Raw genomic sequence first — 27,473 nt, forward strand, 5'->3', positions numbered from 1 at the left:
GGGATGCAGCGGGGGTTTGTTTACTTTACATAGATATGTGTTTGGCGGCTTTTTCGTTCAAATACGCTTTCAGTCTGCACTTCGCAGATGCTTTTTCATAGTTTGGTAATACAAAACAAAAATGTATGTTAACATTTTAACATCTTGGGACCGTCTGGAATCTAACCAATAACAGCAAGCCCCTCTGCAAACTTAGCTACAGCCAAAGGTATGTAAACGTACATTTCTTACAATCATTAAAACAAATTTAATTTCAAATTGAATATACATTTCATTGAAAATAATTTAAAATCGCACACACGAAAGAACCAAAAAGATTAAAAAATCATGATAATTTTTTCTTTCGTCTGTCGATTTTAGAACTGGTTTGGAACTATAGAATTTAGAACTAGTTTGCAACTATCGAAAAAAGGATGCAGCAGGGGGCGAATGACACTTCCTAGGACATCACCATGTTAAAATCGCAGGTTGTTCGCATGCAAAAGAGATTTATCGCGAACCAGTACTGGGTCTAAATGTACTAGAAGCGCACCGGTTCAGAGCTAGAGATTTTTCTCACAGGGATGTATGTGCGTAACGCTGCGATTGTGTGCTTAGTGGTCGCTAACTGCGCGTTCTGCCCATATACACTTTCGCATTCGCAAAATATTCGTATCATTTGATGCGAATACCGATGCGAAAGCGCAAAATGATGCGAATCATTCGCACAACGAATGCGTATGCAAATACTCGCAACATCCCTCATACATACATATATACTCATATATGCTGGTAGTGGCTACAGGTCAAAGTCGCTTGTAAAGGATTGCCTGCTAAATTGTGATTGCGTTCGAAACTAGAATTATACATAGATATGTGAATGAGAAAACTTAAATTAATATGTAAGATCCAAAACAAGACAATTTAGTTATGTTAACATTTCAGAAAGGGCCTTATAATAGACGACAGGGGATGAGTCTTAAGTAGTAGAAATACATATTGCAAAAAAGGTGACAAAACCTTTATATTATTTGAATTTAGTTCGGATATTTCTGCCGTCGACATTTTGAATTTAAAACTGGCTTTCTTCACACTTGGTGGTCTTTGTTGTTTCCGTTTCTCCATTAGTCTTTTCGTGCGATATACTAGTAATAATCGATTTGATTACCACAGAGCTGCTATTAGTTTCTGTTGTGTTGCTGAAAAAATGTGAAAATATTTTAGAAATATGTAATAATAGTATATACGCGTTTATAGCATCATTGCAAGTGATTTTTATGTATTTTTTTAATATTTTTTAATATAGGGTAGTCGAAAAATTGATACTACCATTTACATCGGAACATGCTTAATGTCATTTGAAAGTTAATCAACACCAATATGGTCTTCAGTGCCAATATCAATTCTTTGTCGACTTAACTTCGTATCGACATCGACGTCACGTCAACGTAAAATTGGTACTCACTAAAACGTTGTGTTCATGTTGACGTGATAACGATAATTCTACAAAAATAAATGCGATCTTTAACCCTGCATAACCATGGATATATATTTTTTATATGTGATACCCAATGTTAGTCGTTTCGACTACCATGATTTTAAATATAATTTTTCAAGGTGCAGTACCACTAAAAGTGGTTGATTGTGAAACTGTTATCATTTTTTTATTTAAATTCAAAATTACTAAAACAGTTTGTGTTTGGGTTTTGTTTTATTTGTATTAATAATGGCTAAATAATTATTTTACGAGATCGAGCCATACCCCGGAGCTAGTCCCGAGTTTTTCTTGCAGCAAATTCACGAAAAGTGTCAAACGATAGGCAGGGTTGAATTTGTCAACAAATACAAAACGTAAAACCAAATAAGTCTATACATTTCTTAAAAAAAAATAAGTAAACAACGAAATATTTGAAGACGGTGTAACTATCCCTAATTGAACAGATTTTAATAATTGTTTAAGGATCAGCCAAATCGGTGTTGTAACAATGACATGTAGACTAACCGACTGACGTTTTCTCTAGAAGAAGTGCTTTTTGCGTTCCCGTGCACAATTGTAGTTAGTCTTCCATTAATCTCACTTGAGAGTTCAAAATTTTTGTTTGAAAGTTCCGCAGGCTTTATTTCGAAGAATTTTGGAACATTGGGTCGGATAGTTTCGTGTAGTCTTTGTTGTATCAATGCACACTGGCCGGAATTGGATTTTTGTTTGGCATAAATTCAAGATTTTTATAGCAATATATTCTTGATATCAGTTACTTTTATTAAAGTACATATGTCATATAAGAAAATTTCCAAACAGATTTGAAGTTTCAACACTGTGTTTTCAGTGCGCTTTCAAAGTCATGTGTATGACTAGCTGTTATTTTGTCAGAATTGGTGCAAAACTATTAGTCAATTGTGATGCGCTTGTGAAAGGTTGCTTTAATATAAATTAACAAAATTAGATATGGAAAAGGTCAAGGTATTTCTAATATGAGTTAGTTAATGTGCATATCGTGTGTGTGTTTGTTTGTTGTTATTTAATGTTTATTTAAAGAAAAATACTAAACAATATTTTTGTGTTCTGTGAAGTAGAACTAGCAAACTGGCAAGTTATGACACGAACTAATAAAAAATGCTTGATAATAATGAGATTTTGGGTGCATTCCAAATCGTCAAAATACAAAGCATCAGTCTCTTTTATTTCTAAACCTCAGCAGATTGTAATGCCCAATGTGCGCAACCACGGTTAGATGTTAATTTTTAACTAGGTTGCGCAAGCTAGACTTTTTCTTCTAGTTCGGTTTAGAAATAAAAGGGACTGATGCTTTGTATTTTGACGTTTTGGAATGCACCCTTTATTTGAGTAATAACAGTTTTTGCTAACTTTCGCTCCTTTTCCAAAATTTAACATTTTAAGCAAAGTACGTGTAGAAATCTATGTATCCTCCTTACATAGAATAAAGCAAATTCAATATTTTTTCACCACGTTAATCTTGAAAACTACTGAACGGATTTGTGAACATTTTTTAATACGAGGTATTATCTGTAGGCCTGAGAATTTCTATAGGGTTGCCATCTGTCGTTCGTTAGATTACAGAAAATAAGGTGTCAAATTAAGGTGCTTGGCCTCTAGATGTGCATTAATGTATTATCTTCATAGTAGGGCTGTCACCATTTTAAAATTTATAATATCTTCACAGTTAACTGGACTATAAATGAGGTGCAAAGTGAAAGGATACGGTCCCCGGATGTGCAATAAGGCTTTATTTTTTTAGTGGGGTTGCCACTTTTTTAAAACTTACTACCTTACATATACATATGAATTTTTTGTTAATGACATCAGATTTGCACAGTTCATTTAATTAAAAAAAATTAAGGTGCCAAGAGCTTGGCCTATAGATGTGCAATACATTTTTATCTTTTCGTAAAGGTTGCCCCCTGTTTGAAAAGTCGAAATGAAAGAGTGCTAAGAAATCTTTAGTTTGAATATTTAAGCTATTTTTGAGGTGTTTGAAGGAGATTGGTATCAATCGAAATACGTTTGAAAGACTTTATTCAGAACTATATTTAGTAGGGTTGCCCCATCGTGGTTGCGTGTTTAAGCAAATTTAACTTGAATTGTGGCGATTAGATAATTGAAATATGTATCACAATATGGGTGCCACATTAAAGAGGTTTAAGCAAGTTTTTAAAAAGTTTTGAAAAAGGTCATCGTTCAAAAGCAACGTTATATATGGGGAGAGGGGAAAACGGGGAGTGTGGGTTATCTGATCGGCCCAAAAGTTTTACCATAACTTGCTAATAGCATGAAGAACATATGTACGAAGTTTGCAAATTAAAACTTTCTTTTTAGAATTTATGCCAACAAAAATTTAAATTCCGGCCAGTGTGCAATGTAAAAAGTTGCACTAAAACCATTGTTAGTCGTTTCGACGAGCACTACTGCAAACACATCAACAAGTGGTAGCTCCAAACTAGGGATGTTGCGAATGTGGAGTTTTAGACATCCGCGGATGCGAATGCGGATGCGGATGTTTAAAAGCTAACATCCGCGGATGCGGATGCGAATGCGGATGTCATGCATTTTTAAGAAATAATTTAGGTGGGTAAATTAGGTGATTTAGGTAAATAAAAAATGGAAAGGTTAATAATTTTTAATAATCTGCCTTATCCTGAGTTTTGCCCGAAAAAAATTCACCATAAAATTTGTATTCCGCCCATCGTAAATATGTACATGAAAACCAAAAGAGAAAAGTGAACCGGTTCGGGAAAAATTAAACTCATGATAAGACTGAATGTTTTTTTAGTACTGGAATTTAAAAATTGGAACATTGTACTTAATAAAAACTTTTTGAAGGGTCGTAAGTCAAACCTGCGCCACTATATAACTACTCGCTCGAGGCGACAAACTTGAAACTTGGCAAAATTGTAAATTCTTTTCGATTGACAGTGCAGTTACATTTATTTATTTTTATTGCGGTGCAATAATTACTTTTTGAGAATTTCATCGGGGCTGCAAATGTCGGATGTATCCTTCTGACTTCCATCTTCACAATCTAGCATCATGGCATAATCGTTGTTTAAACACTGTTTTTTCGAAAGAATTCTTCATTCTCATTCGTTTGGTTGTTTCCGAATTTGTCACGTCATCAGCGTTTTCCGATTTAAGTTTTTGTAGCTCATTTTTAATGCTTCTGTGACTGGTTAGATATACGTCTGTGCACTTGCAAAATATTCCAGGTACCGAAAATAACAGTTATTTTTTTCCGATAATATTTTTTTGGCCTAATATTTTTTATTCCGAAATAAACGTCCTATCCGGATAATAAAGAAACCGCTTATCCAAATTAAACAAATTTGGTATCATATGAAAGAGGACTGAAATAGCTTTTAGACAGAAATAACGAATGAAGGTTACCACCTCTATTTAAATTTTTTTGTAACTTAATACTAAAGATATTCATGTAAATACATACCTGCCCAATGTTTGTTCTGTGGTAATTAATTAAAATTTTTTATTGACATTTTTTTGCCTCTTTTAGACATTTCAGTTTTAAAGCTATTTAAGTCCTCTTTCATTGGATACCAAACTTGTTTAATTTGGATAAGCGGTTTGTTTATTATCCGGAAAGTACTTCTATTTCGGAATAAAAAATATTTGGCCAAGTTTAACTCGTAAAAAATATAACTGTAATTTACGGTCCCTTCAATATTCGCATTCGCAAAAGATCCGCATTGATTTTTGCGAATGCGAATTTTAAAATTAATGCGGAAGCTCCGCGGTTGCGAATGCAAATATTCGCAACAACCCTGCTCCGAACATATCTCTAGTTACCGTGCAGCTAAGTAACCAGAGACCATAACGATTAAAAGAATTTTTATATTTTTTGAGCTCATATATCTTTATTGCGATCTGTTTTTTTCTTTTTAACATTAATCAATATTTGAAACTTAAATACTAAATAAGAAAATAATCATGTATGGAGTACACCCAGTTGCGCAACCATAATCTATTCGCAATGTTATTAGAGATCTAATATTGATTTCCTTTTAAGGCGCTGGAATGACACTGTATGAGAAGTGAGTGTAGAAATAAGAAGATTTGGGTGATCATGAATTTTTTGTCGGTGCGTCAAGGCGTGCTTTTTAATTTCGGAAGCAACAGTAGGGATTTTAAGGCCACGGTGTATTTGGTTGTTTGTGACATAGAGCGGAGCGTTCACAATCATTCTAAGAGTTTTTGATTGGAATCTTTGGAGTATTTCTATATTGGAGGTTGCTGCAGAGCCCCATAAATGTATTCCGTATGTCCATACTGGCTTTAAGGCACATGAATAGAGTAAGAGCTTACTCTCGAGTGAGACTTGAGACTTCGGGTTCAGTAACCTATGCAAATTTCTGAGCTTCTTTCCCAGTGCTTTGCGTTTAGTGAAAATATGAGTTTTCCACGTAAGCTTGCTGTCGAGGTGCATGCCTAAGTATTTTGTCGTATCACGCTGTGGAATATCCACGTTATTGAGTTTTACGGGCGGGCAGGTTTTACGTTTAAGGGAGAACGTAACCTGGACAGACTTTGTTTCATTTGGTTTAATTCGTCAGTCTTTCAGACATTGTGTTATTTTGTTGAGGCCATTTTGGAGTTTAACCGAAGCGAGTTTTGGAAGGGTGTCCATTGCGAGAATTGCAGTATCATCTGCAAATGTACCAACAATTGCTCCTTCGGATGCTGGTAAAGCATATGTGTATAACAGGTAAAGGATGGGACCCATCACACTTCCTTGAGGTACACCAGCTGAACTTTCGTAGAGTTCAGACTGCTCCTCGCCTTGCTTAACAAAGAAAAATCGATTTTTAAGATAGGACTCGATAAAGATATAATAGTTTATCGGGAGGGTACTCTTTATTTTGTAAAGTAAGCTGTCAGGCCATACTCGATCGAAAGCTTGAGATATATCGAGGAATGCAGCTGTACAATACTTTTTGTGTTCGAATGCAGTGTGAATGCAGTTTACAAGCCTGTGAACTTGTTCGATTGTGCTGTGTTTTTTCCTAAAACCGAATTGATGATTAGGGATTATCTTTCTTTGTTCTATTACTGGCATCAATCTTTTGAGAAAAAGAGTCTCCAGAATTTTATAGGCGATGGGTACCAAACTGATTGGGCGATATGACTCAACCCTGTCTGCACTTTTTCCATTTCCATTTTTTTTTCATTTTCTATTTTTAACTGGGAAACTTTCCATTGAGGTGGAACGAAACCAGATGAGAGAATTGCGTTATAAATATAAGTCAGGAAAGTGATTCCTTCTTCCGGGAGCTGTTTTAATCACCCTCATTGCGTAAGTCGTAAATAAGGCTAAATTGTACGACTCGACAACACTGGCATTGTCTACTGTCGTGCTGAAATAAGTAAACGACGAAAATCATCGAAAACTATGCAGTGCTGCCAAGTTTTCCCGTTTTAATACACTAGTCGAGTCGAAAATTTAGGCAATGACATGAAATTTTTGATACGATTCGACTCTCGAAAAACGACTTGCATTCGGCACGACTCTCGCAATGAGGCTGAATATTTCTCCAGTGATTAGATGGTAACCGGGAGCCTTTTTAGCTTTGAGTTTTTTGTTCGATTCCTTAACCTCAGCTTTTGAGAATTTTTTATGGGTGGGTCCATTTGGTAGGGTTGTTCGAGAGTCTGTCTTACTTTTTGTGCAGTATAGGGAGAGGGTTCAATTTCATGAGGAGCAAGCACATTTTTTAGGTGACGTGCAAATGTGCTTGCTTTTTCTAGATCACTTTTAGCCCATTGGTTATTTTCCATTCTGATGGCGGGTTGTGCCAGAGTTGGCCTCTTTAATTTGTTTGCTGCTTTCCAGAGGCAATAATCGCTGGCAGCCGTTGCATCTAAGTTACTGAGGTAATGATGAAGTTGGGAATTGCGTTCTTTTTGCAAGATTTCTTTGAGCTCTCTCGTTAGCGTATTTAATCTTGGGGATGTCTAGTCTGCTGCCACCTCTTTCTAGCCTGGCGTTTTTTGGTCAGTTTTTCTTTTAAAAGAGAAGAGATTCTTGTACACTGTGATTTGTTTAGAATGGGTGCTGATCTCCAAGAGATTGTTATTTGGCCTTTCAAGTCCTCGACAACTATATTAGTAGCTTGGATAGCTTCTGTGCAGTATGAGTTAATATTAAAGTGTTTAATATTGTTTTTTATTAATATAGCTGAGCCACCATGTGCTTTTTTATCGGGATGCATTGTGTGATAGAGTTTGTAATTCGGTATTTGAAAATAGATCTTTTCGGTGAAATGGGTTTCGGATATTAGGAGAATATCTATATTATTAGACTTGAGTAGCGTTTTAACCTCGAGTACGTATTTCGATAGGCCGTTAGCATTCCACAGGAGAATATTCATGGGATTGTAGGGATGCCGGACTTCGTCGTAAGGGTGACGAGAAGATTCATCATAGTTGTGATTTGTTGCATAACTTGCTTGAGAAGCATTATCATTTCTCGCATTTCTCTTGAGGCATCAGAGGCGTTTTCTTTTGATTGAAGGATTGAGTTACTAGGACTCGGATCTTGTGTGATTTTCAACATTTGGGAGTAAGAAAGTAAATTTCGGGGCGGTTGCGAGAGTCGATTGGGTGAAAGTGGAGCCGATTGCTGCTGGCTGATACTTTTGGGATTGTTGTCCTCCATTCTTCTTAATGGTGGGTATTTAAGTTTCTGCAGATTTTTGTACACCATGCAGCTTTTATAGTTTGCTGGGTGATTTCCTTCACACAGGGCACATTTAACATCGTTGGATTTTGTCTTGCGCGAGCAATCTGCAGACAAGTGGGGGCCAGCGCATTTAATACATACCGGTCTTCTACGGCAGTATGCTTTTGTGTGTCCATACTGTTGACAGTTAGCGCATTGTGGGATTTCGCGTTTTGGGCGAGGGTGTTCAAATACAATTTTTGTGTTGAAGAGATATTTGATATCGTATATTTCCTTGTTATTAGGGTTTGCTTATAGCTCTACAATGAACATTGGTAGCGGTTTTTTCGTGTTTCTGTGTTTCATATTGTAAATGTTAAAAGGGATATGGCCGAGATTCTGTAGGGCTTCAGCGATTTCTTCGGTGCCAATAGACGAGTGCATATTTCTGAGTATAACTTTGAAACTTCTTTCTTGTTTTGGCTTGTGTGTATGAAACTCAGTGTTTTTTGCTCTAGTTGCTGAACAATTGTTTTGTAAGCCTCGGGAGTTTTTGCTTGTATTTTAACTTGCTCATTGCTTATGAGTTTTAAGTCGTACAGACTTGGAGCAGTTTCGGATAAAAGCTTCATTAGGGGGTAATGTTGCTTACTTTATCAACGAAGATTGGTGGGGGCTTGGGATTATTTTCTTTGGGCTTTAGGTTTTCATTGTCTTCTATTTCATGAGCAAACCTATTTTCTTTAGACTGGGATTCGCCTAGCCAGTACTTATCAAGTTTTGCTTGTTTTTTGGTATTTGAGGGCTTACCTGAGCTTTCTCGGGGCCGTTTTTTGGGTTCTACTGTGGTCCATGGGTCCTGGGGTAGGTTCATCATTTGAGGCTTGCTGTTGGTACAGTAATTGCAATTGCTTTTGAAGTAGCTCAATTTGATCCTGGATATTTGGATTTTTACTATTGGCCGAGGTGGGGCATTGTGAGCTCCACGAATTTGGTGACCGTCTTGAGATCGACAGTTGTTGTTGCTGTTTCTGTTCATGCTTTTCCGGTTGTTGCTGTTGCTTTTCCTGTTGTGTCTGTGATTTCTGCGGTGTTTCGGGCTGCAGAGGAAGTTGGGATTCTTGTTGCTGTTGTGACCTTTGTTGTCTATGCTGTTGTTGTTGTGGCTGAGATGATTCCTGCCCTCCCCCTTTGGGAGGGGTACGATTTAAGGACATTTTGAAACTGGGGTGTTTTTGGGGTATTTTTATTTTTTATTTTTTTAAATATAAATATACTATGGCAACCCTGAAGTAGTGTCAATACTTAGAAGTGCCCAAAACATAGCATACTTTTAGGCTGCCTGTACATCCACTACTGGTTTGTTGCTAGCACATTTGTTTGTTTAATTTCAACTCGGCGGAGTCTCGCTTGATAATTTATCACTCGCGCAGGTACAAATTTTTAATTTTAAATATCAAGCTTCACTTTCATTCAGAACTTTTAAAGCACTCCTTAGTGTCAATTGTTGTTAAATATTCACTGTATTATTTTCTTGTCTTTTACTGTTTTTTGGATTGATTTATCACTTTGTTGCACTCTGTGAAATGTCACGTCCACTCGGTAGGTTACCATCATCGATTATAAGAAATAAAATTAAATATTTTACATAATTATTACTGAACAATGGAAAAGTTGTTTTCTTCTCCTGAGACGAAAATCATTAGCTTAAAAACTTTTTCATCTTCTCCTAATCATTATCTGTGACTTTTATTATTTTCACGTCTCGCGGATGGAGTATTTTACCATAGAAATTATTTTCGTCTTCTTTTAAATTTTTTTTTTCGGCCCGCGGGACGTTTGTTTCAAGACGGAAATGATTTTTGTGCGCCTTCTCTTAATAGTTACATGGGACTTTTATTGAAATGGAACTTCTTAGTTCGGAGATTTAACGCCACGATTGTTCATGTCATCAAATCTGAATCGTTCGTTCGATTTTCAAAAATGAGGAATCAAATTAAAGGGCTTTGCTTTTACCTGGTTTAGTTTTTTGCAAAGGGTTACCAGATGTTAGCTAATCAAATTCCAATAATTCGGAGATACGAGAAAATTAAAAATCCCATATAATTATTATGAAAAGACGTAAATAATTTCCATCTGAAAATAATCATAATATAAGGATAATAATTATTTTCGCCCTCTGTAACTAACTAATGCGGCTGTAATGATTTGCGGAGAGAACGATCAACGGAATGAAAAAAGTAGCGATGCAAAAAGGGAACAATTGGGCAGGCGGGTTAAATTTTATTCGCCGTTCTTTACTTTTCTGTGGTGTTTCATTTACAATTTCCACATAAATATGTTTTTTATATCGGATTCAAGTGAACGTTCAAGTGATGGTGAAAGCAAGCCAATCTTTCGGCTTCAGAGAAAAGTAATAAAGCAAATAGAAAGTATGTACAAGATTTTTTTGATTAATTGCTATAACCAATATGATATTCTTAGTTTGTCAATTATATTCTCCTCTTTTACAGGTTTGTAGATTATTTTCGCATGAGTAAAGCAGCTTAGATTTGTTCTGGAGCAAACGGAGCCCTCGATGAAAATTGGTAACGACCGATATTTATTTCTTATCGACTGAAATTAGCAACAACATTACGTCGTACAAAGTCGTTATTCTGGGTATGCAGTTACAGTTGCACGGCTTTACTGAATCCGACTCTTGGGGGGTCCTCAATCGCGCACTCTGAGCACGAGTCGAGTAAAGCCCTGCCTAGTTTATAAACTCCTGTTGCGTCCAGTGTTGCCAGTTTTTAGGTGAGCCTATTCCCTTTTTGTCCATGCAATTCTACATATTTTTCCCAATTTTCATTTTATGTTTTCTTGTTTTTCCTCCTTTCTATATAACCCAGTTTTTAAAAATGGCAAATCAATTTATCTCCGTATTTTATTTTTTATACGACCAATAACCGTATTTTAACAGCTCAGTCAATAACCAAAACAATTAAATTTACATGTAATATTATTAGTATAAAAATATTACTTTAAATCATATATTGCCTACTTATGCGTTATTTGTACATATTATTCGTGTGCAATTGTGATGCAATTTTGGAATCGCTGAATACTGGGAGGTTACTATGTAGTTCGATTCAAAAGTTAAAACTACTCGAAAGTTGTATTCGATCCTAATATGAATTCCTACTATCTAATACTTTTGAGTAGAAAGTGTTTCCATTCATTCGGCTCTATTAGTTTCTGTTGTGTTGCTGAAAAAATGCGAAAATATTTTAGAAATATGTAATAATAGTATATGCATACGCGTTAAGAGCATCATTGCAAGTGATTTTTATGTATTTTTTTTAATATTTTTTAATATAGGGTAGTCGAAAAATTGATAATACCATTTACATCGGAACATGCTTAATGTCATTTGAAAGTTAATCAACACCAATATGGTTGTCATTGCCAATATCAATTTTTTGTCGACATAATTTCGTATCGACATCGACGTCACGTCAACGTAAAATTGCTGCTCACTAAAACGTTGTGTTCATGTTGCCGTGATAACGATAATTCCACAAAAATAAATGCGATCTTTAACCCTGCATAACCATGGATATTTTTTATATGTGATACTCAATGTTAGTCGTTTCGACTACCATGATTTTAAATATCATTTTTTAAGGTGCAGTACCACTAAAAGTACTAAAAGTGGTTGCTTGTGAAACTATTATAATTTTTTTATTTAAATTCAAAATTACTAAAACAGTTTGTGTTTGGTTTTTGTTTTAATTGTATAAATAATTGCTAAATAATTATTTTATGAGATCGAGCCATATCCCAAAAGGTTTTAACAAAATCAAGTTAAACTTCATAAACTAAAAATCTACTTTCGTATTAAAAAATAAGGAGATGCAAAGTTCTACTTTAGGCTCACCGCGGATTCTGTGTTGCATGCTTTGCAGACTGTCTTTGTTTTTGGTGTACAGAATGCGCGAAGCTTTCGTTTATTTTCACTTTTGAAGCTTTTAGAGCCATTCAAAACATCTAGGATTAGCAGGCTTTGCACGATTTAGTCCAAAGTCATTCTCAATTGGTTTCTGGAGTTTCAAAATTTAGTCCCGAGTTTTTCTTGCAGCAAATTCATGAAAAGTGTCAAACGATAGGCAGGGTTGCATTTGTCAACAAAAATAAAACGTAAAACCAAATAAATGTATACATTTCTTAAAAAAATAAGTAAACAATGAAATATTTGAAGACGAAGTATCTATTCTTAATTGAACAGATTTGAATAATTGTTTAATGAACTTTCAGCCAAATCAGTGTTGTAACAATGACATGTAGAACAACCGACTGACGTGGTTTTGTAGCTGGTCGTTCAACGTTCACTAACTTAGCTTCTTTTTCAAAATTTTGTGTTTCTTCCTTCAAAGATGGCCCGCAGGTAGACACCATTTATACGGACTTTTCTAAAGCCTTCGAAAAGGTGCCACACCTAATATTGCTACACAAGTTGGAGTGCATTGGTGTTCACTCTAATTTCCTAGCATGGTTAAAGTCTTACCTTACAAATAGGACTCTGTCTGTATATATCGAGGATTGTAAATCTAATCCCTCTGTTGTAACATCAGGTGTACCCCAGGGTAGCATTCTTGGCCCCTTATGGTTTGTCTTGTTTATAAACGATATTAGCTCCTGTTTCAAATACTCCAGTTTTTTATTGTATGCCGATGATTTAAAACTCTTTCGTAGAATAGCCTTCTCATCTGATGTTCTCTTTTTTCAGGAAGATTTAGATCGTCTTTTAAATTGGTGTGAATATAATAAACTGTCTTTGAATGTAAAAGGTGCTTTAAGATGACCGTATCTAAATCTCAAAATACCCTAACTCAAATTACTACCTCGTAAACCATCAGCTTACCTCTGTTAGTGAATTTGTTGATCTTGGCGTTGTGTTTGACTCGAATTTTTCATTTATAAATCATATTTGACATTTACTTCCAAAAGTTTATAGTAATTAAGCATTTATTTGTAGATATGCCAAGGCTTTTAGAGACCTTTACATTCGGAATGCATTATTTAATTCCTTGGTGCGATCTAAACTTGAGTATGCCTCTATTATCTGGATCCCTATTTATAATTGTCACGCTTCTAGGATTGAGCGAGTTCAAAAGGTGTTTATTCGATTTGCCCTCGCTTCTCTTAACTTCTCAGATCCGATTCCTTCATATTACTCCCGGTGTAAACTAATAAATTTGGTATCGTTGGAAAATTGAATTGCTCTTCTTGAGCAGGTTACCTTTAATGTGCCTCTCAGAACTCTTCGCTCTCGCATCCCCTTTTACGTCCCTGCCGTTAAGACTAACTACTCATTTTTTGCGCCTATTTTTCGAGGCCTTGTGGAATTTAACAATATCTCAAAGATCTTAGATATCGACTTTTCGTTTCCAAGAAGTCTTGTAAATCATCTCTCGAAACCTATTTTCGTAACCGCACACATACTAGTCACCTTGAATACTTCTTAGCCTATTTCTAGTCTGTAAGATTGTAAATCATAGACTGAATAAAGATGAATATGAATATGAAAGTCCAAAATTTTTGTTTGAAAGTTCCGCAGGCTTTAGTCCGAAGAATTTTGGAACATTTGGTCGGATAGTTTCGTGTTAAGTCTTTGTTGTAGGTATCAATGTAAAAAAGTTGCACTAAAACCAATGTTAGTCGTTTCGACGAGGACTATTGCAAACACATCAACAAGTTGTAGCTTCGAACATATCTCTAGTTACATTGAACAGCTAAGTAACCAGAGACAACCTCTAGTTACAGTGAGCAGCTAATTAACCAAGGACCATAACGATTATAAGAAATAAAATTGAATATTGTGCATAATTATTACTGAAAAATGGAAAAGTGGTTTTCGTCTCCTGCGACAAAGATCGTGTCACAGTCGGTAAACGAAGGACAGTGTTAAACGAGCAGCGAACGAAGTCACACGTACGAGAGCAAGGCGTACTCTGAAAGAAGCACTTTTGCTTTTTACAATTTAATCTTTTATCAATACACTTTATTGTTTCCATTCAACTTAACCATATTTGTTAATTCTATGACTTGTTAATAAACTTGGCATTTATTCGTTGTGAATCAACCACCTGGTGTCCTGGCCTTTACACCTCAGAAGTGAGATTGTTTCTCACAGCCTACAAAAGTCTGCATAAGAAGTTGCAGAGGAGACGGGAAGGAAAGACAGCCGTTGAATGTGAAACAAGGGAAAAGAGAATTCTAAGAAACGTTGCCTCAACAAAGTAGACGGTGAATCGCTCAAGTTGCAGAGAAGAACGAAGGAAAGGATAAGTATAATATCGACACTCGTTCAAAGAAGAGCAAAGCAAACAAAGTTGCGGCAAGCATGTCGATACGCCAGTCGTTACTGAAGTTGTAGCAGAGAGGCAGTGTAAAGTTTTCAACACAAAGAGATTGGTTGAAGAAAAGAAAAGAAGTGGAAAAGGTGCAAGAAGTAGAGCGAAGAAAGGAACATTCGCGAAGCATTTTTGAATTGAACGGACGTTTCTCGAGAGGGGGAAAACAAAGCATGGTTGAACAGAAGTAAGAGGACAGGTCCTCAGGTTTAACTAGTTTCGAGGAAAAATGAATAAAGTAAAGTTTAATTCACTTAAAGTGGAGTAATTAAATAAATTGCTGCAAAGCCAGAATATTCGCGCTGTCGACAATAAGGCACACAAATTGGCATAGCTGGCTGAAGTCTACGATGGAGATGAAGTCGACGCGGAAGAATTGGAAGTCGATGGTGAGGCAGCAAGTGCTCAACAGCAGATAGAAGGACTCTTGGTGAACTGGTAACGTCCCGCAGAAATGTAGGTGCAGAGACAACAAGCGAAGTGCAACAACCGACCACATGTCCACCAACCCCAGCGAATGGAAACGGAGGGCCAACAATAACAGGAGGAACAACCCAAGCATTGCAGATTCGACCTAATAGCCTACGCGAAATTTATGCTCTCAAGCCGGAGTACGATCTATTGAAGAATAACTTAAGCAGTGAAGTGTTCATCGAAAAGGTAACACAGTTACGCAGAGCATACGAGTTGACAGAGCAAGAGACTCTAGTAGCAGCGCAATCTAAGCTAAAAGGTGTCCCCAAGGAATGGCTAGATTCGCAAGAGGTATTCCAATCCTGGTTGGATTTTGTTCAAGCGTTTGAACATGATTTTCCAGCATCGATGCCGTGAGCACAGGTGCACCGCAATATGTCACAACGGAAACGACAGTCACGTGAAACGTTTGAAGAATATTATTATGTGATGTTGAGTATGGGTTGACCAGGTAAGATGGACGAGGAGTCAATTAATGCATACGTCATAGCAGGCTTGAACGATGCGATGTTATCACGCACACTACTAGCTCATAAGTTACCAACATGCAATGATTTACTACGCTCACTGAAGGGTATGGTCGTCGGTCCGACGCAGCCTAGGGTAAATTCGAGTGACGAAAAGAGTACCAGCGAGGCAGGTTCCAGAGCGACGATAGACAGGAAGCCAGTGAAGTGTTTCAATTGTAACCAACATGGGCTTATCGCGGCAAAATGCCCACAACCGCAACGGAAGCCCAAATGTAGCAAGTGCAATAAGTTGGGGCATGAAGCGCAAGCATGTAGAAGCGAGAGACCAACGGTCGCAAACTTAGTGGAGGACTCCAAGCAAACAACCAATGCAGCTAGTAAAGATGTTGTATGGAACGGCAAGAAGTTTAGAGGGTTTATCGACACTGGTAGTGATGTTTCGCTTATCGCAGCATCAAAAGTTCCTGAAGAGGCGACACGGACATCTTCTATCAAGCAACTTGAAGGCTTTGGCGGGGCAGTCATAGCCAGTACAGAGGTCTTCGATGCAGAGTTAGTCGTCGATGGAGCTACGATATTGACCCCGTGCCACATCGTTCCAGATAAGGTTATGCGTTATGATATAGTAGTTGGTAGATATGTATTATGCAAAGGAAATTGTAGATTAACCATCGAGTCAGGCGTAATGCAGTGCATCAGCGAAGTGAATCACCTTTCATAATCAACGAAGAGTTGGACGAAGCAGACGTTCAAGGGGTGAGAAGCATGCTACAGCAGTACGGAAGTTGCTTCACGGAAAGTTTGACTGAACTAGGACGATGTAAGACAACACAGATGGAGATCCTCGTGACTACAGATCAACCGGTAATGGGAAGGCAATACCAGGTTCTACTATATCAACGTCCAGTACTAGCAAAGATTATCAGCGATCTACTGGAGAATGGCATTATTAGACCAAGAAGTCCAACGGAGAAGATAGGATGTGTGTTGATTACCGCGCTCTCGACACGGTAACGATGAAAAAACACTTGCCTATGCCTATTGTTGAAGAACAACTAGCAAAACTGGTAGGAAACATGGTCTTCACGACGCTGGACATGACAGCAGGATACTACCAGATTCCGGTGAAGGAAGAAAGCAAGCCATATACAGCGTTCTTGACACCAGAGGGCTTATTTGAGCATAATGTGATGCCATTTGGTTTATGCAACGCTCCAATGGTGTTCCAAGAAATGATCACAAAGATGATAAGAGGTTTAAAGCATCGCGACAAGTTTGTAAGCTATGTAGACGAAGTCATAATTGCAACGAAGACGGTGGAGCAAAACATTGAGGTATTGTCCGAGTTTTTGAAAGCGGTCAGAGAATCCGGACTTACATTGCGGCCATCGAAATGTTACTTTCTGGCAACTAGGATCCAGTTAATGGGACATATCGTGAGTGCAGATGGTGTGCAGCCCGGGGAAGGGAAAACAAAAAGCATCAGAGACTTCGAACGACCACGATCAATGACCGATGTAAGGCAGTTCCTGGGATTAACCGGATATTTCCGGAAATTTGTCGAAGGCTACGGTCTCATAGCCAAGCCACTGGCCACATTATTGAAGAAAGCCGCAAAGTCCGAGTGGTCGGAAGAACAAGAACAATCGTTCGCAAGACTAAAGGAACATTTAACGACGCAACCAGTTCTGGTCATGTTCGATCCAGCGAAGCAGCATGAGGTACACACCGATGCAAGTGCGGTGGGAGTATCAGGAGTCTTGCTACAGCTGGAGAAGGAAGGTTGGAAGCCGGTCCAGTACTATAGTCGGTAGTGTAGCTCAGCCGAATCACGATATGCAAGCCATGAATTGGATGTACTGGCGATTGTGGAGTCACTGGAAAGGTTCAGGGTCTACCTTCAGGGCACGACGTTTGTGGTACGAACCGATTGTAACGCCGTAGTTACGACGAAGAAGGTCACGCCACTGCGACCATGGATAGCAAGATGGTGGCTACGTCTGCAGGAATTTGATTTCTCATGTGAACACCGACCGGGTGTCAACATGCAGCACGTTGATGCCATGAGCAGACTACCAGTCGAATCACCAACACAGCAGGATACAGTTGCAGACAAGGTTCTAGCTGTCAGTAAGGTCATGGAGCCAGAGGATTGGGTGACAACCATACAACGAGACGAGAAACTCAGACGACTGTGTGCAATCCTTAATAGGGAGAAAGCTGTAGATAGCGATGTAATGAAGCAGGTTAAAGCGGATTACGAGCTAAGGAAGAAGCGATTGATGGACAATACAAACTTGTTGTCCCACAAGGAGTCAGATGGCGAGTGACGAAAGCAAGTCACGACGATGCAGGACACTTCGCGTTGGAGAAAACCCTAGAACGCGTGAGAAGACACTTTTGGTTCCCAAGAATGCGCCATTACGTCAAATCGTACATGGCAGCCTGTGAGGAGTGCTGTCTAAATAAGGTGAAGGGAGGTAAAAAGGAGAGTCAGTTACATGCGGCAAGCGTCTTGCCGATCCCATTCAGGCATATTTACATTGACCATGTGGGTCCGTTTCCTAGAAGTAAATCCGGAAATGTTTACATCCTGGTTATGGTTTGCGGGTTTAGTAAGTATGTGATGATGAAAGCAGCCAGGAACACCAAGAGTCAGCCCGTCATCCAAGCGATGGAAGAGATGATGTCGATCTTCGGACACCCCCTGCGCGTCACGTCAGACCGTGGCACGGCTTTCACATCAAAGCAATTCGAGGCATTTGTGGAACGACGAGGTATTCAGCACGTGAAGACAGCGGTGCGAACTCTGAGAGCCAACGGACAAGCGGAACCAGGTGACCAAAGTCCTGAACTACGACAGGTACATCATCGAGGACTTGCCCGATACCACGGTGACACAGCGTCGCTATTGCAATGTCTTGTCAGTTGATCATCTGAAGCCATGGTGCGCCACCAGCCCTGAGCTGAACATCGAAGATGACGGCAGTGACTGGTCCTGGAACGACAAGATGTCAGGAGTGGCCGAGCTGTTACAGTCGGTAAACGAAGGACAGTGTTAAACGAGCAGCGAACGAAGTCACACGTACGAGAGCAAGGCGTACTCTGAAAGAAGCACTTTTACTTTATACAATTTAATCTTTTATCAATATACTTTATTGTTTCCATTCAACTTAACCATATTTGTTAATTCTATGACTTGTTAATAAACTTGGCATTTATTCGTTGTAAATCAACCACCTAGTGTCCTGGCCTTTACAATCGTTAAACTAAAAACTTTTTCATCTTCTCCTAATAATTATCTGTGACTTTTTTTTTAACCTTTCGCGGGACGATTATTTTATCATAGAAATTATTTTCGTCTTCTAATAATAATTATCGGGGACTTTTATTTTTTTCCGTCTCGCGGGACGTTTATTTCAAGACAAAAATGATTTACGTCTTATAATAATTAAGTGGGACTTTTATTTTTTTTCGTCTCGCGGGACGTTTGTTTCAAGATGGAAATGATGTACGTCTTCTCTTAATAGTTTGATGGGACTTTTATTGAAATTAAACTTCTTAATTGAGTTCGGAGATTTATTGCGTTAAATATTTAACGCCACGATTGGGGATAAATCGATATCATCAAGGTATTACTCAAATCAGTACTTGTACTTGTATCAAACAAGGTATCGATACCTACTCAGTATCGGAAAGGTATCGAGTACTTGTACATAGAACTACGATTTTGCAAATTTTTGAAAATTTTGAATTTTTACAAGATTATTTATGTTCTAATATTTTTTCATACAACAGCAATAGAATACATTTTTACAAGATTAATAGATAAAGTGTTTTCATATAAATTAAGTTTGAGAAAATAACTCCTTTTTTGTTATATTTCCCCAAAAAAAATTTACTTTTCCAAATGTTTTCCTGAAAGGCGAGAGATTGATATACGAGCATGTTCTGAAATTCGAAACTTTGAACTCGACTCGATTTGCCAAATATTTTTTAATTATATCTGATGAAAACCGTGAGTNCCTTAGGGAGCACTCTTTACACGCATGCATGGAGTAATCGCGATTTTTGCAGGGTATAATTGAAACCCGTAAAAGAAGCAGCAGCGATATGAAATAAATCATTTTAATGCGAGAATTTTAAATTTTTGGGTTAAAACCGTCGAGAAAATTATTCAAATCGAGTCGATTTCGAATTTTCGAACATGCCTGATAGTTATACCTGTTTTTTAGAAAAGCCGATAGCAAGGGATAGATGACCCAACAGCCGTTATGTATGGACGGGCTTGCTTATATAGCTGCGAAAATGTAGTGCGCATATCTTCCCATTCCTCTAATGGGTTGCTTTTCAAAAAAGATACTGAAGCATACTAATTTTTGCGCTTCCGATACAAGTACTTTTTTCGATACCTACTTGGATCGCAGTAAAAAGTATCGAGTAAAAAACTACTTGGTAAATTGAGAAAAGTATCGAGTATGTACTTGGATTTACTTGTATCGATTTATCCCTAGCCACGATTGTTCATGAAATCAAATCTGTATCGTTCGTTCGATTTTCAATGAGGTTTCAAATTAAAGGGCTTTGCTCCTACGTGGATTTAGTTTTTTGCAAAGGGTTACCAGCTGTTAGCAAATCAAATTCCAATAATCGGGATTGGACATATTTGCGTTTAATTTCGTAAAAACGTATGTATACCAAGAGAAAACGTGGGACGTAAATCATATCCGTTTTAAAATAAACGTCCCACGGCACGAAAAAAAGTACCATATAATTAATATGAGAACACGTAAGTCATTTCCGTCTTGAAATAAACTTCCCGCGAGACGAAAAAAATCCCATATAATTGTTATGAGAACTCGTGAATAATTTTAGTTTTGAAATAAACATCCCGAGATGAAAAAAATAAAAATCCCACACAATTATTATGAAAAGACGTACATAATTTCCATCTAAAAATAATCGTAACATTAGGATAACAATTAGTTTGGGCCTCTGTAAGTTGTTGTTGTTGTTGTAGCGGCTACAACAACCCCGCCCAGATCGGTTGGTATCTCAGTCGTTGTCGTCAAGTTCCACTAACGGCAACCCTAGGAAGCGTGCAGCTTCTGTGGGATCTGTCCACAGGAACAGGGCCGTTAGGGTTGTGTTGTAGGTTGCGAAGAGATGGTTCGAGTCATGTGGGGTCTCTCCGCATGCCGGACATTCGTTCGGCACATCCTCATTCAGCCTACTCAAGTAGGAGTTTAACCTGCTGCAGTAGCCGGAGCGAAGTTGTGCAAGTGTAGTGCGCGTCTCCCGAGGCAGATGAAGCTCCGTCTCGTCAATGTCCGGGGGTGGTGTGCCTAGAACGGCATTCACAGGTCTAGAGTCTACATAACTCGAGACTGAGTCCCTGTGAATGCCGTTCAGGGCCTGTCTGTACGCTGTCGGGTCCAGAGGTTGCTTAATGAACCTCTGGACTTCGTCCGTCAGTTCATATAGATGCCTCCTGACGTGCCTAGGCGAGGGCTCCTCTGCAAGCAGCTGTCTGTTTGGGTGGCCACTTCTGTGGCTCCCGATCAGGAACTGCTTGCAGAGCATTATGTTGTGCTCCTTAACTGGGAGCATTTGCGCCTCGCCGTGCAAGTGGTGTTCTGGCGACATCAGGAGGCATCCCGTCGCTGTCCTAAGTGCCGTATTTTGTACCGTCTGTAGCTTCGTCCACTGCGTCCTACTAGTCCCTGGCGACCACACTGGCGCTGCGTAGTTCAAAACCGGCCGGCCTATTGCCTTGTATGTTGCCAGCAACGTTTCTTTGTCTTTGCCCCAAGTACTGCCGGCTAGCGACTTGAGGACCTTGTTGCGGCTCTGTACTTTATTGACAATAGCGGTTGAGTGCGCAGAGAAGGAGAGCAGGCTGTCGAATGTTACTCCGAGTATTTTGGGGTTATTCACCGTCGGAATTGGTGTGTCATCGACGTGAATCCCCAGCGGTAGCCTGACCTCCTTCGTCCAGGTTGTGAACAGGGTCGCGGAGGATTTCGTAGGGGAGAGGGCTAGACACTTTGCAGTGAAGAAGCGAGAAAGTTCGGAGAGATAGCCGTTTACTTTCGAACACAGGTCATCAATTCCATTCCCAGTCGCCATGATCGAGCAATCGTCGGCATAGGAGACAATCGAGACTCCCTCTGGTGGTTGAGGGAGCTTTGAAATATAAAAGTTAAACAGTAGCGGGGAAAGGACACCACCCTGAGGAACCCCCTGTTTTATTTTTCGCTGCTTACTCGTTTTGTCTCTAAACATTACCGACGAATGTCGACCACTCAGATAATTTGCCGACCACCGTTTGAGCCTCTGTGGGAGAGAGGAGGCCTCTATATCTTCTAGTAGCGTGGAATGGCAGACGGTGTCAAACGCCTTTGACAAGTCCAACGCTACTAGAATCGTTCTCTCACAGGGACGGTTACGGTTAAGGCCACGAGTTATCTGAGTGTTTATGGCGTTAAGTGCTGTTGTTGTACTGTGCACTTTACGGAAACCATGCTGATGCTTCGCTGGGGTCAGGTGGTTTGTGAAGTACGGGAGTAGCAAGGCCTCGAGTGTCTTCGCTACCGGGGAAAGGAGTGTAATCGGACGATACGAATCTCCTTTGTTGGCAGGTTTCCCCGGTTTGAGCAGTGGGACCACTCTCCCCACCTTCCAGATGTCTGGGATGATGAGAGTGGCCATTGACAAGTTGAGGACCTCCGTTAGGTACGCTACCCCCGCAGGACCCAAATTTTTCAGCATCAGCATGCATATTCCGTCGGGACCCATGGCTTTGGAGGCTTTCGCCTTCCCGATGGCCACCTGAACTTCACCGCAAGTGAAAGCAAGGGGGGCACAATTTGTTGGCAGTTTGTGCAGCCTTCTGGTCACTCGACGCTTGGCTTTGTCCACCGGAGGATGCAGTATGAACTGCCGGCTAAAATAGCTCGCGCATCGCTCCGGGTCCGACGAGGCATGGTCGCCGAAGGAAATTTCGACTCTGTCGTCGTGCTTCGTCGGATTAGACAATGACCTCACGGTTGACCAAAGCTTGCTCACACCAGAGGTGAAATTACAAGTCTTCAGATGCTCCTCCCACTTCTTCCGCTTATGTACGTTTACAAGTTGCCGAATCTCCGCGTTGAGATCCCTGATACGGGGATCTCCGGGATCGGCCTGACGAAGGCTATCACGCTCATCGGCTAGAACAGCCGCTTCGGCAGGGAAGTTTGGACGTGGGTCCGATATACATCCTGCCGGTATGAAGCGAGCTGCAGCAGCAGTGATAGCCCTGCGGAACTTACGTTCACCGAGATGGACGTCGGTTGGTGTGGGGAGCGCTGCGAAGGTGTTTTCGGTAAACTCCGCGTAACCTTTCCAATCAGCTTTAGAAAAGTTGATATAGGTCCGGTGTTTGGCGGAGGCAAAGTCGGTTGGTTTATCAATCGAGATGACTATGGGTAGATGGTCTGATGCTAGAGTCAGCATAGGTCGCCACGTTATGCTGTTTATCAGACCAGCGCTGACTATTGTGATGTCTGGCGAGCTACTGCAGTTACCCATAATCCTGGTGGGTGCGTCGTCGTTCATTGTGCAGAATGTCGAATCGTCTATCTGCTCAGCCAAGTCTGTTCCCCTACGATCGTTTGACAGGCTTGAGTGCCAAAGATCGTGGTGCGCATTAAAGTCACCTACTACCATACGGTTTTCACCTCTGAGGAGCGCACCTATATCAGGGTGATATCCTGCCGGGCAGCAGGTGACAGGGGGTATGTATATGTTAAATATTTCGAGCTCGACATCGCCTGACCGGATAGCGATGCCCTGACATTCTAGGGTGGTATCCCTGCGGTCGATGTCTGCTTCGATAAGACGATACTGCACGGTGTGGTGCGTGATGAACGCTAAGCCACCACCATTATCTCGCTCGCGATCTCGACGGTGCACGTTGTACCCGGCGCAATTCAACAAAGTTGAATTGCTGTGCAACTTCGTCTCTTGGACCGCAGCTATTAATATACCATGCCGACACATGAAGACGGTTATCTCCTCAATCTTGCTCTGTAGCCCGTTACAGTTGAATTGGAGGAGCTTCATGTGGTTCGGGAGACGTGTCGTGATGTGGGGTGTGAGTGAGGTGTATGTTCTTGCCGCCGTTGGCTGTGTGTGCTGCTGAGGTGATTGCCGCCCTGTGGTGGTGGTGGGGGGCGTCGCAATTGACGTCTGCGACCGAGCAGCGCAACACGGGCCCTCGAAATTCCCCGTCCAATCTCGCGTGGTACGCAGACCTGAACATGCCCTAAAGTGGCACCAGCCAAGGCAGGTGTTGCACTTGACTGATGTCACATTACGGAATATTCTGGTCTGACATACCGTGCAGATTGTAGGGGGAACCAGGAGTTGTTGGCGGCGGCGTGTGGGTGGTGGTGCGGTTGTGTGTGTTATGTGGTCTGTGGTGGCCGTGGTACGGTCTGTGGTGTTGTTATGTTGTTGTGTTGTGGCGACTGTGTGTGGTTGCTGTGTGAGTGGTTGGGGGGGTGCACGGGCGGACTATGGTTTGCCGTGGAGGCTGCTCTGTTTGTGCAACAGGGGGCCACGTACGACGTGGTCCACTGTCTGTGTGTCCGTAGTCCCGAGCAGACCCTGAGGTGACTCCACCCCTCGCAGGCATTACACTTGACTGAGGTGGAGTTGTGGTGTAATCGTCTTCGGCATACACAGCAGGTGTATATTTCTGGCCCAGGGTTTGACTCGATGCCAGCCCTGAGTAGGAGAATGCGTAGTGAATGTTGCCCTATGGACGGACAACTTCTGAGATACTTCGCCGACCTAAACGGGGTTAGATCGCCGAAACAACAGCCCTTGGTCGGGTGAAACCCGAGTCATTCCGGTACGTAGAACCGGCTGTCGTGGGAATGTAAGTAACTAATGCGGCTGTTATGATTTGCGAAGAGAGAACGATCAACGAAACGAAAAAAGTAGCGATGCAAAAAGGGAACAATGGTAGTCCCAAAGACTAACATTGGGCAGGCGGGCTAAATTTTGTTCGCCGTTGTTTACAGTTACAGTTGCACGGTTTTATTGAATGCCGACGGTTGCGTCCTCATTCGCGCACTCTGAGCACGAGTCGTGCCTAGTTTGTATACTCCTGTTGCGCCCAGTGTGGCCAGGTTTTGGGTGAGCCTATTCCTTTTTTGTCCACGCAATTCTATATATTTTTACCGGTTTTCGTTTTAGGTTTTCCTGTTTTTCCCCCTTTTTATATAACCCAGTTTTTAAAAATGGCAAATCAATTTTTCTCCGTGTTTTATTTTTTATACGATCAATAACCGTATTTTAACTCAGTCAATAACAATACAATTTACATGTAATATTATTAATATAAAAATATATCTTTAAATCATATATTGCATCTACTTATGCGTTATATGTACATATCATTCGTGTGCAATTGTGATGCAATTTTTGAATAGCTGAATACTGTTTTCAGCAGCACTGATAAGTGATCAAATGCCCAAAATGTAATACTGTGCTCCGCCGCAAACGCACATAGCTTTATCTCTGCATTTTTAGCTTGACGTGCTAACGAACCATTAGTGAACTGCGAAATTTTTAGCTGACGATTAGTTATCATGAATTGACTTATATTTCTGTACATACATTTGCGTTTTTGAATGTTTTTGCAATAAAGATTTCTTAGGAAGAAGGCGTACTACACATATTGTGCAATATGCCCGATTGAAGGTGGATGCTGACGGACGAGATTTTTCGCGTAACTAAACCTTAAATTCCATACAGCTTTCCCATGAATGTATCGCACACAATTTTAGCCTAATAGTATTATTATAATATTTATGGGCACGGCGTATGTGATTTCCCCGTTTTTGTTCACGGGAAAAATTCCCTCTTCCGGCTGTTTGCGTCTTTGACTAAAACCATTGCCATTGCCAATATTTCTTGCCCGCTTTCCGACGTTCCCATATGCGAAGGTGTTGCTGCTTATGCTGCAATATAAGTTTGAAGCATACTAGTCGAGTTTGCTGGTTACCTAACCGGTGGAGCGGAATACGAGGTTCGCGATGTGAATGTAGGTTGCTGTGTCGCCGTAGTGGCTTGAGATGAGTTGCCATGGTGAAGCATCGTGTGACGGCCTTTGTTGCAAGTGCGACAGCGATGTTTTGACGGACACTGAGCCATCCTATGCCCATTTCTTAAGCAGTTGATACAAATGTCATAGTTTTTCGTGGTATAGAAGCTCTGGTTTGACGTAATCTCCTTAAATTTAGGGCAATCAAGAAGTTTATGCCTGGAGCTAGAACAGAGAACACAATAAGAATTGGTTACAGCAAATGATGATTGTTGGTTGTAATTCGTCCCACGATTGTGCTTGCCAGACTTGCGTTTCAATAACGAATCAGATTAATGTAAAAATTGGCAATGACGTTCTAAAACCTGAGTATATTTAGACTTATTCTATTTGCTGCGAGTCTGCTGGTCACATTAGATCAGCATGGCTTGCGCAATGTATGAGCTTGCACCCAGCGATTCCAGCGAGCAATTCTTGGGAGATTCGAAGTCATTACCACAGGCAGCCGTTTCAGTATAATTCACCGTAGTATTTCCATCCTCCCCAAGTTGTGCTTGTATACTGAGCCTGATAGCTACGTAGCTGTCATCTAAGTCGGCTCGACCCATGGTGTAATAATAACAAGGTGTTGTCAGTAACTTAACCTCACTTTTTGGCAGGTCTATTCCGGTCACGCATTTTAAAGTACTAATTATTTATAACTTTTTATCCGTTCGTGCATACTATTTCAAATTAAATGTAGAAAAATGTTTAATTACAGGCTTATAAGCCTGAATATATGTTTGTATCGTCAGCTCCACACAGATTGGACATATATTGTAACTTATAAAAAGTACATGCCGTAAATTAAGGCAATTTCCTATAAAACTGTAAATGATTTTTTAAATAGATTAAAACACATAAATATCGATAATATACGCGAAATCGTAATTTAACCATGCTGCGGCTTTATTCTAGTGTATCAGTAGTCCATTTGGCTCGATATTATGACAATGCAGCAAAAGATATGTAATATAAAAAAATCACCTTTCCATACGATTTTTGTGTACGTCTTTTTCCGTTGATAACTACGATATCTTTTTTATTTTATATTTTGAGGACAAAAATTATACAAATCCAGCAATTTTAAATATTAATATCGTTCTGAAAACAACAAGTTCTTTAAAAATCGCGATAAAATGAAATACTAAAATGGAGTATTTTAAATACTATTTCCCAACTAATACCATTATAAAAATTAAGATCGACAGCACTGAAAATAAGCATGCCGGTCTTGTCAAAATTACAACAAACACGTCGCTACTGACAACACCTTGTTATTGTTTCACCATGGGCTCGACCATTATCGGATGGATCCAAATCCTACTGTCAGCTTTTACCGAAAGCGCTTGTTTGAGGTAGGATTTATGTTGGAGCGCTTGCGTTCATTCCTCTAATGACATGTTTATTTGCGGCGATGTATATGACCTGTGAGAGTCAAATTATCTGCTTGGTTACGATAATTTTAGTGTTCTGTATTACAAATGATACGCGCAGGTCAACAGCTTAACTTCGAATGCTTTTATTATTGTTAAAATATACTTCAAAGGTTTACATGAGTAAAGAATGAAGGAAGAGAGAAAATGACATGTGTATGTTTGTGCGTAGTGATGTCAGTTCGAACACGAAACTGAGTTGCCACTAAACATAATTTACAATACCTAATACGCTCTCCCTTAAGTTTATTGTGTACAGTGATAACTAAAACTATCCTTAAAATATAATACATTTGTGATATGCATGTAATTAAATTTTCGCTTAAGGTTACTATGCAATTCGACAGTATGTGCAAAGTTGACATTATTCAGATAAAATATGTACATATAATAAGTGG

General features: G+C 39.8%; 1 protein-coding gene across 1 annotated transcript in view; it reads right to left on the minus strand.

The window, feature by feature from the left end:
* Positions 1–1,028: 1,028 nt before the first annotated feature.
* The window catches only part of LOC108360850 (protein lethal(2) giant larvae-like), a 171,932-nt gene continuing 145,487 nt past the window's right edge, over positions 1,029–27,473 (minus strand). Inside the window, exon 3 of the mRNA XM_017613294.1 lies at positions 1,029–1,178. Within this exon, the coding sequence (XP_017468783.1) occupies positions 1,052–1,178 (127 nt within the window). The 3' untranslated portion in view covers positions 1,029–1,051. The remainder of the gene's footprint in view (positions 1,179–27,473) is intronic.

Source organism: Rhagoletis zephyria, unplaced genomic scaffold (genome assembly GCF_001687245.7).
Source record: "Rhagoletis zephyria isolate East Lansing unplaced genomic scaffold, Rhagoletis_zephyria_1.1 Rzeph_scaffold_00642, whole genome shotgun sequence".
Classification (NCBI taxonomy): Eukaryota; Metazoa; Arthropoda; class Insecta; order Diptera; family Tephritidae; genus Rhagoletis; species Rhagoletis zephyria.